General features: G+C 47.5%; 1 protein-coding gene and 1 long non-coding RNA gene across 6 annotated transcripts in view; one reads left to right on the top strand and one right to left on the bottom strand.

Moving 5' to 3' along the window:
• The window catches only part of HNF1B (HNF1 homeobox B), a 59369-nt gene extending 49074 nt beyond the window's left edge, over positions 1-10295 (top strand). For all 4 annotated transcript variants that reach the window (XM_004041863.5, XM_019028568.4, XM_063706502.1 and 1 more), the window contains one exon: positions 9760-10295. In XM_004041863.5, coding sequence (XP_004041911.1) covers positions 9760-9780 — 21 coding nt within the window. In that variant the 3' untranslated portion in view covers positions 9781-10295. The remainder of the gene's footprint in view (positions 1-9759) is intronic.
• Positions 7634-13749, bottom strand: part of LOC134758533 (uncharacterized) — a 79579-nt gene continuing 73463 nt past the window's right edge. For both annotated transcript variants that reach the window (XR_010133814.1, XR_010133815.1), the window contains 3 exons: positions 12729-12938; positions 9906-10135; positions 7634-7814 (listed from right to left, as the gene is read on the bottom strand). This is a non-coding gene — a long non-coding RNA (uncharacterized lncRNA). The remainder of the gene's footprint in view (positions 7815-9905; positions 10136-12728; positions 12939-13749) is intronic.

Raw genomic sequence — 13749 nt, forward strand, 5'->3', positions numbered from 1 at the left:
ATAAATTCTAGTGCTGGACCTTCAGGCTTTGGTCTTTGACTCCACATACTTGCCTTCCACTACCCATCTTTAAAATTCTACGGTAACTGCTGCCACTCTTGTTGTCTTTGTGGTCAGGAACAAGAGTAAAAAATAAGTTCACTTGCCATATTCCACTCAGGAAATGTTCTTCCAACAAGTTGAAAGAGAAGGAGGAATGGGAAAGGCACAGTGAAGTAAAATGAGGGTAAAGGTGCTGCCTCCTGACAGCAGAAGGTACCCAAGGTGAAGACAGTTTGTACAAACTCTGTTCCTAAGGCAGAGGGTCAGAAGTGAGTTCTGAAAGAGACCTGATGGCAATTCTGCTTTTTTGGTTTTGTTTTAAGGTCTTATATTCCAACAGGAATTTCAAATTCATTGCTGGCATGTTCAGATTTATTGCTTATAGCGATGTCTGTTTGCTTTGCTATAAAGAAATATCTGAGGCTGGGTAAAAGAGGTTCAAAGGCTCATGGTTCTGCAGGCTGCACAGGAAGCATGATGCCAGCATCTGCCTCTGCTGAAGGCCTCAGAAGGTTTACAATCATGGCGGAAGGTGCAGACAGGGCAGGTGCATCACGTGGTGAGAGTGTGAGCAGCAGGGAGAAGGGGGAGGCCCTGCCCTGGGCTCTTATTTATTTATTTATTTATTTATTTATATTTTTATGTTTTGAGACAGGGTCCCGTTCTATCACCCAGGCTGGAGTGCAGTGGCACAATCACAGCTCACTGCAGCTTTAACCTCCTGGGCTCAATCAATCCTCCCGCCTCAGCCTCCAGAGTAGCTGAGACTACAGGCGCACACCACAATGACAGGCTAAATTTTTGCATTTTTTTGGTTTTGCCATGTTGCCCAGGCTGGTCTCAAACTCCTGCGCTCGAGTGAACTGCCTGCCTTGGCCTCCCAAAGTGCTGGGATTACAGGTGTGAGCCACCATGCCTAGCCCTAGACTCTTTTAAACAGCCAGATCTCATGTGAACTAACTCAAGCATGAATTCCTCACCCATCACCAAGGGGATGATGCTAAGCCATTTATGAGCGATCTGTCCCCATGATCCATTACCTCCCACTGAGCCCCACCTCCAACATTGGGAATCACATTTCAACATGAGATTTGGGGGGGACACACATCCAAACCGTATCATTCCACCCCTGGCCTCCCAAATCTCATGTCCTTCTCACATTGAGAAATACAGTCATCCCTTCCCACTAGTCCCTGAAAGTCTTAACTCATTACAGCATTAACTCAAAGTCCAGAGTCTCATCTGAGACTCAAGAGCAAGTCCTTCCACCTATGAGCTTGTAAAATAAAAAAAACTATATACTTACTTCCAAAATACAATGGTGGTACAGGCATTGGGTAGACGTTCCCATCCCAAAAGAAATAAATTGGCCAAAAGAAAGGGGTAACACCCCATGCAAGTCTGAAACCCAACAGGGCAGGCATTAAATCTTAAAGCTCCAAAATAATCCTTGATTCCATGTCCCACATCCTGGGCACATTGGTGTGCCAGGTGGGCTCCCAAGGCCTTGGGCAGCTCTGTTCCTGTGGCTTTTCCATGCTGAGGTTGCAAGCTGCTAGTGGCTTTACCATTCTGAGGTCTAGAGGGTGGCAGGCCCATTCCGACAGCTCCATTAGGCAGTATCCTGGTAGGGACTCTGTGTGTGTGTGGGGGGGGGGGGGGCTCCAATCCCACATTTCCCCTCAGCACTGCCCTAGTGGAGGTTCTCTGTGGGGGCTCTGCCCCTGCAGCAAGCTTCTGCCTGGGCACCCAGGCTTTCTGATACAGCCTTTGAAATCTAGGTGGAAGCTGCCAAACCTTCACTCTTGCATTCTGTGCATCTGCAGGCTTAACACCACATGAAACCCACCAAAGCTTACAGACTGCACCCTCTAGAGTGGTGGTCTGAGCTGTACCTGGGGCCCTTTGAGCCAGGGCTGAAGCTAGAGCAGCAGGTATGCAGGGAGCAGTGTCCCAAGGCTGTGCAGGGCAGCAGGGCCTTTGGTCTGGCCCCCAAAACCATATTTTCTTCCTAGGCCTCTGGGCCTCTAATGGGAGGGGCTGCCTAGAAGATTTCTGAAATACTTCAATGCCTTTTTTCCATTGTCTTGGCTATTAGCATGCAGCCCTCTTTAATCAAGCTAATCTCTCTAGCAAGTTGTTGCTCCATAGGCCACTTGAATTCCTTCTCTACCACAGGGTTAGGCTGCAAATTTTCCAAACTTTTATGCTCTGCTTCCCTTTTTAAATGTAAATTCCAACATTCCAAATGTAAGTCATTCCTTTGCTTCCATAGCTACTGTGGGTTGTTAGAAGCAGCCAGGCCACATCATGAATGTTTTACTGCTTAGAAATGTCTTCTGTTAGATACCCTAGGCTATCATTCTGAAGTTCAAACTTCCACAGATCCCTAGAATATGGACACAATGCAGCCAAGTTCTCTGCCTGGGCGTAAGGAGGGTGACCTTTGCTCTAGTTCCCAATCAGTTCCTCATTTCCATCTGAGATCTCATCAGCCTGGCCTTCACTCTCCATATTTCTATCAGGATTTTGGTCACAACCACTTAACAGGTCTCTAAGAAATTCTAAACTTTCCTTCATCTTCCTGTCTTCTTCTGTTCCTCCAAACTCCCAATCTCTGCCTGTTACCCATTGCCAAAGCTGCTTCCACATCTTCAAGTATCTTTTTTTTGGGGGGGGGGGGCGGGGGGACGGAGTTTTGCTCTTGTTGCCCAAGCTGGAGTACAATGGTGTGATCTCAGCTCACTGCAGCCTCCACCTCCCAGGTTCAAGCGATTCTGCCTCAGAGTCCTGAGTAGCTAGGATTACAGGCACAGGTCACCACGCCTGGCTAATTTTTTGTATTTTTAGTAGAAACAGGGATTCACCATGTTGGCCAGGCTGGTCTCGAACTCCTGACCTCATGTGATCCACCCGCCTCAGCCTCCCAAAGTGCTGGGATTACAGGCGTGAGCCACTGCACCTGGCCATCTTCAAGTATCTTTACAGTAATGCCCCACTCCCAGGACCAGTTTTTTGTGTTAGTCCATTTGCATCACTATAAAGGAATACCTGAGGCTGGGTAACTTAAAAAGAAAATATGTTTAATTGGCTCATGGCTCTGCAGGTTGTGGTGCCAGCATCTGCTTCTGGTGAGGGCCTTAGGAAGCTTACAGTCAGGGCAGAAGGTAAAGGGGGAATAGGCATGTCATATGGTGAGATAAAGAGCAAGAGAGAGAAAGGGGAGATCCCAGACTCTTAAACAACCAGATCTTGTGTGAATTAACTTGAGCGACAGCTCACTTATCACCAAGGGGATGGCGCTGAGCCATTCATAAGGGATCTGCCCCTATGATCCAATATCTCCCACTAGGCCTTACCTCCAACACTGGGTATCTTATTTCAACATGAGATTTGGAAGGGACACACATCTAAACCATATCACTAGGTATCAAGGACATACGAGTGAGGGGAGAGAAGGATTTCTTGGTCAAATATGTTGGGGGAACTGCTGGATTACACAAAGTTAAATGCTACTGGGCAGGGCTTCTCAGAGCATTTTACTTGCTGATGTGTGCACTGAACCGGGCAATTAGCGTGCACCCTGCTCGGGTCAAAGGGACACATCCTGAGCAGTGCTATTTTAGAGGTATTGTACAGTGGTAGGAAACGCCAGCAGACCTGAGCTACTTTCAGCTTCATCACCCCCTGGTATGTGACCTTGGGCAGTTAATTCCCTGTTGGGAGACTTAGTTTCTTCATCTATAAATGGGGAAAATCCCACCCCCATCTCACAAAATATTCAACGTGCCTAACAGAATGCCTAGTACATAGTCCAGTATTCAAAGTGGTAGCCCCCTCCCTGTTTTCTCTCCCGTCTGTGATCCTTTAGGAGATAGTTGTCTCCCCTTCCAGTGACTCTTTTTTTTTTTTTTTTTTTTTTTTGAAATGGAATCTCTGTCACCCAGGCTGGAGTGCAATGGTGTGGTCTCAGCTCACTGCAACCTCCGCCTACTGGGTACAAGCAATTCTCCCGCCTCAGCCTCCCAAGTAGCTAGAACTACAGGCACACGCCACCACACCTGGCTAATTTTTTGTATTTTTAGTAGAGACGGGGTTTCACTATGTTGGCCAGGCTGCTCTCAAATTCCTGACCTCGTGATCTGCCCGCCTCTGCCTCCCAAAGTGCTGGAATTACAGGTGTGAGCCACTGGACCCGGCCTAGTGACTCTTTCAATATCCAATTCAGTGCTTGGTCTACATGCAGTCAAAGGAGGCTGGGAGAAGAAAATGTCTCAGGATTACTACCATCTCTCAAGCACATCCTACCTCTTGGGCCTGGGCTCCAGATCCCTGTTTCCCATTCTCCTGCTGATACACAGACTCCCTGCTCACCTGTTTCCAGGAAAAAAGCAAATAGTTCAGGGCCTGTCAAAGCACCCATACCCTTTGGGCTTAGCCAAATGCCTGGGCTATATTAGATGTTCAGTAAATAACAAAGAATGAACGAATGAACGAATGAATGAATGAATGCAGAACCCGTGTTTTTTGATGCCTCCATTTTCCAAGCAGCACCCCAGATGCTTTTCTAGCTTACATTTCCTGGAGAACCCTCTTACCCATTCTGCAAGGTCGTTATTTTTATACCTGATTTACAAAGCAGAAAACTGAGGTTCAAAGATGGGTATGGATCTGGTCAAGTTCAAGCACATCATAAATTCCAGAACTGGACTTCCAGACTGGTTTTCTCACTCCAAACCCATTAAACAACGTTCATCTTCCAATATCCACTTTTAAGCACCCATAATAACAACCCAAGGTTATGCAGGTATAAGGCTAAAGCCAGGATTTGTACTTGTATCTGTCTGATCCCAGTACTTCCTGTTGTCAAGGCAGACATGCCCCAAGGGTCTTGGGGATTACAGGTCAGGAACCCCAGGCTGGGACTTCTCGCTGCCAAGAATCCTTCTGCATCTACTGCCATCTGTCCCTTCCAGAGCACATACCTCTCCCTCCTTCTCAACTCTTGGGTGCTGGCAAGTTATCTCTGAGTGGGTTTGTGCCTGAGTTCAACAATGCCCCGCTAGTCTGGAAACAAGACCACAGCAACCACTGACCTCAGTTAGAACAAGTGTAGGCAGGTTGTGAGCCAACTCCTGTTTCCACAGTGTTCTCTCCCCACTGCTTGACTTCCTAGTTTATAGGAAGGTGAAGAGAGGGCCCCCAGAGCAGTAACTAGTCAGGGCACTGACAAGGGGGGAGGTGGGTGGCCTCATCATCTATCCCCTTCGGCTATTCCTCTCCCAGCTTCTTCACTGGGTGAGGAAGCAGAGTGTTCTGATGGTTGGGAGCATCGACCTGGGAGTTAGGCAGATCTGGGCTCAAGATTCTACAACTTTCTACCTGTGTGACCTCAGAGAAATGTCTTAGCCTCTTTGAGCCTCTGTTTGCTCACCTGTAAAATGAAGATAATGATACCTCTTTCATGGGATCACTGAAAGGACTAACTGCACGAAGACTTGTAAAATACTTCACTCAGTGCATGTCCCAAAGGAAACACCCAGCCCATGGAAGCTGGGTCACTCTTGGCTTCCCCTGCTAGCACCCCTGAGCGGTTCTGAGTTTGGGGAAAGGGTTTTACGTGGCAAAGGGCATTTATTTCCCCGTGTTGAGGGGATTGAAAGAAGTGCTCTTACATAGGGGTGAAGAGCACAAGCCTTGCTGTTGTGAGACCCCAGCCAACTTACTTATCACCTCTCCAGGCCACACTTCCCTCATCTGTAAAACTGGAATTATAATCATGACTTCTAATTAATGGAGCTACAATGAATATCACATAAGTTCATGGTCATAGAAGTGACTTATCTGTCCTCACTGTCTCCACTTCCTCACCCTCAATTCTCTCTTGAGATCACTGCAGACTGGCTTTTGTCCTCACATCTCACTGTGTCCAGCTCATGATCCCTTCCATGCTGCTGAAACCAATGGTTACTTTTCAACCTCTGTCTTTGACACAGCTGATCTCTCCCTCCTTTTTTCCATGGGAGTTTGGGATACTACCATTCCTCGTTCTTCTGCGGCACTGGCCACTTCTCATCTCCTCAGCTGGCAACTCATCTTCCCAATATTTATGTGTTGGAGGGCCCCGGGCCTCATTCTTTGGCCTCTTCTCATCTATGCTCACTCCTGGGTGATCTCCTCCAGTCCCATGGCTTTAGGTCAAGTGTACACGCCGATGGTTCCTATAATTCTGTCTACAGTCCAGTCTTCCCTACTGAGTGCTCACTCACAAATCCAATGCTGCTTCGGCAGGGACAGATGCATGTCTAAAATATCTAATAAGCCTCTTGAATTCAACGTGCCTAAAATAGGAGCTCTTCATTTTGCCCTATTTCATCCTATCAAAATTGCTTCCCCCATGGGCTTCTCCATTTCCAAAACTGGCACCAGTTGTTCAAGTGAGAGAGCTGAAAGTATCCCTGATTCTTCTCTCCACATCACATCAGTCCATCAATAAGTTCTACTAGGGGACCCTCAGAATACATCCTAAATCTGACCTCTTTTCACACTCCCATCAGGACTGTCCTAGTCCCAGCCCAGGCCCCCTTGTCTCTCCCTGATCTCCTTAGGTGGCCCTTGCCTGTCTCCCACTTCCACCCTTGCCCCACTGGGGTCTGTTCGCCAGAGTGATCTCTTACAAAGAGACATCAAGCATGTCAATCCCCTGTCAAAACTCTCCAACAGCTTTCCATCACAACCAAACTAAAACAGAGACATACAGGACCCTATGTGATTATGCCCCTGCCAGTGTCGCCGTTCTCACCTCCTTCCTCCCTCCATCACCCGCTCAGCTTTAGCTGTGCCAGGGCTGAAGAGATCCCACTCCAGGACTCCTGCATTTGTGGTGTCTGCCTGGAGCTCTTTTTTTCTGTGCATTTTTACATGCTTGCCCCTTCACTTCATTCAGCTCAAATGTTACCATTTCAAAGAGGCCTCGCCTGATTCCCATATCTAAGTTAATCTCTTTTTCCTCGAGCTGCCCTAACCTCTATGCTTATTTTTCTGTGGAGTGCTCATCTCTACCTAAAGTTGTAGTGTGTGTGTGTGTGTGTGTGTGTGTGTGTGTGTGTGCACGCATTTGTTTACTTGTTTATTATTCAAAGCCTTCACTAGGAGGTAAAGTCTGTGAAGAAGTGGGCAGGGTCTTGTTTACAGCTGCATCTCCAGTGTCTAAAAAAGTGCCAAGTACACAGTAGGCACTCAAACGTGTTAAATGAATTCACGATAATCACCTACTTCAAAGGGTCGATGTAAGAATTCGAGGCAGTGATGCTTGTGAAGCCCTTAGTATGGTGCCTGGCATACAGTAGGATGTCGATAAATGTAGCTCTTACCATTATATAACAAATCCTCTTAGAATAAGGATGCCCTTCACATTTGCCACAGCTACCACACCTTTCAGACGGAGGGCCCCGCGGTCTCTCAGAGATCTTCTGGGCCAGGCCCCCGTGGGGCTGCGTGTGCTGGGCCTCCAGTTCTAAGGGACCACAGTGCACCCCTTATCAGATGTTTGTGTTTAGACTCTGAAGGAGGCAAATAACTCTAGTTCTTTTGACAACATTTTGGGCTCTGCCACCATTTTATTATGTGAGCAAACATTTGATAGCTGGGAAGCCCATCCCTAATGACAGGCCATAGAATCTCACTGGCGTCTCCTTATCTGCCCTTCTTGTTTGCTCTTCTTTTGAAACCTGCAAGGTCACAAGCCGTTTTCTCTCTCCTCCACCTGAAATCTGAAAATTGGAAAAAGGCTGATAGTGGGAAGTAAAGAGACTTGAGAGTGGGGGTGGGCCGGGGGAGGAAGAGGAGGCAAAGGGTATCAGAGGACCCTGACCAACGTCTCAAGAATGTGGAAGGGTCAGAAGCCTGTCTCCTCACATGCACGCACTGCTCAGCCCCCCTCTTTTTTTTTTTTTTTTTTTTTTTGTGGGACCAAGTCTTGCTCTGTTGCCCAGGCTGGAGTGCAGTAGCATAATATCGGCTCACCACAACCTCTGCCTCCTGGGTTCAAGCGATTCTCTTGCCTCAGCCTCCCAAGTAGCTGGGACTACAGGTGTGCACCACCATGCCCGGCTAATTTTTGTATTTTTAGTAGGGATGGGGTTTCACTATGTTGGCCAGGCTGGTCTCGATCTCCTGACCTTGTGATCCACCTGCCTTGGCCTCTCAAAGTGCTGGGATTACAGGCGTGAGGCACCGCGCCCGGCCTTCAGCCCCACTCTTAAGAGCACTGAGGAGCAGCAGGGGCTTGGGCTGAAGAACCCCACGTTAATAATAACAATTGTGCCAGGGACCACGCTCAGGACTCCACAGGTGTTGACTCATCTAATCACACAACAACTCCCATGTTATAGGGAAAGAAACTGAGGCACAGAGAGAGTAACTTGTCCAAGAGCACAAAGCTTAGTAGAAGGCTCCTCACCTCCAAGCATGATTGAAAGAGCACATGCTGAGTGGCCACCTAGACAGCTAGTTTGAAGCTGTGGCTCCACACTCTCCTAGTTCTTAAACCATGGACAATTCACTGACTCTCTTTTAGCCTTGTTTTCCTAATCTGTCAAATAGACATGATGGTATCCTCATATAGGGTTATGGTTGGAGCACTGATCAATGCGATAACGGTGGCCTTTAGTGGTATTGGTAGGTGTAAGTGTGTGTGTGTGTGTGTGTGTGTCTGTGTGTGTGTATGTTTGGGGGGATCTTGAGAGAATAAGCCACTAAGTCAAAGGCAGAACCTTAGATGCCAACAAAAGCAAAAGGGAAGGAGGAGACACAGGGAGACAAAAAGAGACTCCCCAGAAGTGAAAAGGAAAGCAGTGACACTCCATGACAGTTCAAATGAATAAGGCCCAGGCACTGGAGGGCGAGGCTGCCCTGAGTTGGGTGAGGTGGCTTCTCTCGAGGGCTTCTCCAGCCATTCTGGGGTCTTCTGCCCTGGCCCACCCACAAGGATGGCATCAGAGGCCTTCAGCCTTTGGATCCTTTCCCTGGTCCTCTGAGTTTCTTATGCTAAAGTAAGAAACCCGCAGAAAGCACTCTGCAATTTGCAAAGCTCCTTCCTGATGAGTAGTTTGAGTGGTCATTTTCTCGTGTGCTTTCTGGCCTTGCTGCCCTAGGTGAGCAGCACTGGCACACCCTGGGAACTTGTTAGAAATGCAGACTCTTAGGTGCACCCCAGGCCTACAAGTCAGAATTAAACCAGAATCCACATTTTCACAGGCTCTCTGGTACTTGTGGGTCCATTAAAGTTCGAGAAGCATTAGTATAGGAGACCTCTGCTCTTAGAGGTCTTAGGAAGAGACCCTTGCTTCCACGAGAGGCAAGAGCTCACCATCCAGCTGCCTTTTCAAGTACACTAAGCACTCTATAAATGCCACTGTCACAGAAGGAGGAGCCCAGCTTAAGGATTAAGGTCAGCAAGTTAAGACTATTTCAAGGTCCCCAGCAATTCACTTCTCTCTTCTGAAGTGGCCAGGAAAGCCGGCTCCCAGGTTTTCCTGCAGGAAGTGTGCCTCGGCATGAAAACTGCAGAACTGAGCAGACACGAGGCCCCCAGCCCCCCACCTGCTGCTCTTTGCTGGTTGAGTTGGGCATCATCTCCCTGAGAGAAGCCAAACTAATGGCCCATGTCCCTGCCAAATGACACAGCTGAGCACTCTCTCTCCTCTCTCTCTGCAGTGTCCTCTACAAGCCTGGTGATGCCCACACACCACTTACTTTGTGCGCAGCAACAAGGACCCTGTTTTCCACACCATCACCCTCTGGGCAGCTGTCATGGAAAAGCCCAGTGACCTGACAAGCACCTGCGAGAGGTCCCTGCTTACCTGACGGACGTCCTGCTGGCACCTCAGACAATCCACTCTCAGGAGGCGCAGCCCGAAGCCCAGCTTCCCTTCTATGCAGTATTGCCACAATGCCTCTCCCACGATGTCAAGGACTCCTGTCTGTCCTGGAGGTGGGAGACAAGGAACCACCGAAGAGGAAGCAAGAAAGCCGTACTGTCTATGTTGTGATCCTTCATCGAACAAACTGATGCGAAAACTTGAATCTGTTACTGAAATGAGGAGAGAAGGACATGTGCTATTGAACTGAGCCAAACACACTGTAAATATCCACAGACTCCCTCCCCTGCCCCCATCCCAAATGATCTTGAGATTTCTTTTAAAGAAGTAAATTTGTCCAATGGCTGTAAACTATAAACTACTGTAATTAAGTGCAATTTCCCCTCTGTGTCCTCTCCCCTCTGCCCTGTATATAATACTAAAGTGTCTATTAGTTTTCTTTGTAAAGGTCAGAGTCAAAATTTCAAAAGTGATCTGTCCCCTCTCCCCTCATGGAGAAACATCCTAAGTGGGAAGTGAAGCCCCTTGTCCTCTCCCTCAGGCCTGGACACTTATGGGGACAGCATACCTTGGACTGACTACCAGCTAACTCCAGTCTCCTGACATTAAGACACACCTCTGGATCCCTGGAGGGGCTGAATGTAGTGTGTCAGAGTAACATGCCAGCTTCCTGTGGGCCAGGAGCTCAGCCGTGCACTCCCTAAGAAACCCCAGGGCAGGGAAACTGGCTGTTTGATAGCAGAAGAAAAAGTTGCAGTCTCAGAAAGCCTTCCATTAAAACAACTTATTTTATCACTACCCAGAGTCTCATATTTCTGTCTCTGATACTTTCCCTGCCATGGTTCCACCGAGAACCCCTGGCCCCTGGTCTCCTTGGAATTTTCTGTGTACTCCACTGGATCCTGTAGTGTGTCATCTAGGGGTGTAGAGAGGCGAGTGGCCTTCTCTTGCCGTCATGCTCCCAGTGTCTGTGTAGGCTTTACTGCTAATTGAGGTAAAGAAGAGTTGAATCCCCCGGTAAGACTCCACAAGTTGCTCAGAGGGAATCTCGCCAGAGCAGGAGCTAGCACCCTTTTCTGCCCTGCAACTCACAGGGGTAAAGTCATAGAGTCAATTCTTGGTGGGTGACGTGTGTGATAGAAACAGACAAAAAGTAGGATGAATGAAAACTCTGCGGGTAAATTGTTTAGCCTCATTTAAAGCATTAATTCCAGCCTTTCTTCCTGCCCTCCTTTTCCTTCCCTTACAGCTCTCAGTCACTAAGTGAATGGGCTCTTGTGGACATCACCTCTTGCCCAAGATTCTCTCTCTGGTGGGGATGCTAAGGAATACAAATAGTCCAAACAGTAAAAAGCCAAAGGCCCAGAGACTCCACCAGCAGGGACTTTACCACAAATAATTCAGTGCTGACTCCAGAAGAAAGGAAGATGGACCTGTCTTCTTTGCTGTTTCCTTTTTTGCCAAACAGCATAGGCCTACTGCCCTGTGTTCTTCGCTTTTAGGCAGAGCATGTCCCAATGAAAGTGGAAGCAAAGATTGTGCTCACCAGGCCATGAGTGATGGATTTTTTCAAAATCCCATTGTAGTGGGAGATTCAGTTCTCAGTGAGCTGGGCAAATTTACTGAGTACCTAGTCTGTGGCCAGAGCAGGAATGGATGGACAAGGAAATACTGACTTTAATTGATTCCTAGCTCCCCCTAACAATGTAATTTGGATTGAAACAGTCAAGAGAAAAGTTCATGACTGGGTTGAGGAGGGCTGAGGACAAGGCCAAGCACTGCGTATGGAGAGAGGCCAAGATCCCCTTTCATTAGTTGAGCTGTCCTGTTGGATGGCTCCTGTGAGCTCCGGGAAGAGGAAAGGAACACAGGCCTCAAGCTCCAGCCCCGATTGAAGCCCTATATCTGGACTCGTGTTGTTTCTAGAAAAGCAAGCATCTGCTGCTGATAGATTTTAGATCTTGCATTTAGACCCTGAAAACCCAGAAGGTCATATTTATCTAACAGGTCATCTGGGCAGAGGTGTAGATGGAAGAGAGGGAGGATGGCTGGGTTGGGGACAGTCTCTAGAGAGTTTTCCTAACGAAATCCTGTTTGAACCAAGATATGTAGACAGCTGACCCTGGCAACTGAGAGCCCCAAGGATGGTTAGCTTCACCTTTCTAAACCAAACAGGGACCTCCCTCCACTGGCTATACAAGGGCCAAGGGGAATCACACACTCTGAAGATTCATTGGCAAGCTTCAACCCCCACACCTTCCTCCCACCACCTGATGGACCAACAATCTCCAGGGTGTCTTTTCATACCCTGACCCCAGGCTCACAGACAGATGGTTCCATTTTTATCAGAGCCAGCTGTCACTTTCTAGGGTGAGCCTGAGGAAGGCAAATTTCATTTTAACATCCATGGATAGGAAATAAAACCAGTACTGAAAACTCGCCTTAAACTGTATTAAACTTTTCCATGCTAACCAGTTATGGGGTATTCCACCAAAGGCAGAGATAACGCAGTGTTAGCTGCTGAATTCAGGTAGATAAGAAAGAATACAATGCAGACAGTCAGGGAATCTGAGCTCTTGGCCCACAGTTGGGGGCAAGTCTTTGAATTACCTTTGGAGCCAAAATTCCTTGATTAGAATCTCCAGCTCCACCATTTAACCTCCCTGGCCCTTAGTGTCCTGCTATGTGAAACTGGAATGATAATGGTAGTACTTACTTTATTAGATTGTTTGAGAAGTAAGAGGGTTAATATATGTTAAACACTTAGAACTGTATATACAATGGGTATTGTGTGTATCATCTCACCCCAGAGTGCCTTCTCCTGTAGTCTTGTGTAGTCTTCTGGGTTTGGTTGACATTTCCAGATAACTTCATCACCAACTTGACATTTGGTTAAAAAAAAAAAAACAAAAAAACAAAAAAAAAACCTGCCAATAATTGGTAACGTTTTTGTTCATCTGTATGGTATATGGCAAATCTCAGTGGTAAACCAAGGCTGAGTCAGGAAGGAGAGGCCTGAGGAGAAGAGAAAGGCTTCACTGGAGAGAGTCTTTGTCCTCCCTAGGAAAAGAAGAAGATAAAATGTGATGATCTTATATGAGTGGGAGGGCCACAGAGAGCACTGGGAAGATGGAACTAAAACCGGCTTTGTGTTCTAAAAAGTGGGTTGGGGATCATGGAGGAATCCAGTGAGCAAGGAAGAGTGAGGGTCAGGAAGAGGTGGGAGCTAACTTCTGTCCAAGGAAAATCAGGGTCAAGGTGTCCCCTTTGACTTAGGAATTAATTCAAACACGCCATCCAAAGCTGCTCTGGAAAATGAGATATGACATATCCATGCCTTAATGCTTCAAACACATCCCAACAGCATCACACAGGCTGAATATTTATGAGAAATTGCAATCAGCTGAACCAAGTGCCTGTTAGGCCCCTCCTCCCCACCCCCCTCCCTCCTCCTCTTCTCCTGGGTGCAGAGGTCATTCTAGCTGGACAAATACTGGATTGTCTGCCGAGATTTATAACATGACTATTTTACAAATGAATCTTTAGAGTTTGCAGGACTTTGCACGTGCCTGGATGAACATTCCTTTTTCCTGGGTGCATGCCTATAGAGAAAACACTTTCTAAGGGAGAACCTGCAAAGCAAATATGAGGGGGACAACATCAAAAGCAGGAAACACCAAAGCAGGCTTCACACGATCTGCATATGTACGTTTACGCCAACAGATCACGCAACACAAAAACAAGATGTTTCTTTCCCCTGTCTTTTATTTTTTCACCAGATACACGCTGTTATATTCCCCAAAGAAAGATTTCTTTCCTGTGCCAT

Source organism: Gorilla gorilla, chromosome 4 (genome assembly GCF_029281585.2).
Source record: "Gorilla gorilla gorilla isolate KB3781 chromosome 4, NHGRI_mGorGor1-v2.1_pri, whole genome shotgun sequence".
NCBI classification, from domain to species: Eukaryota; Metazoa; Chordata; class Mammalia; order Primates; family Hominidae; genus Gorilla; species Gorilla gorilla.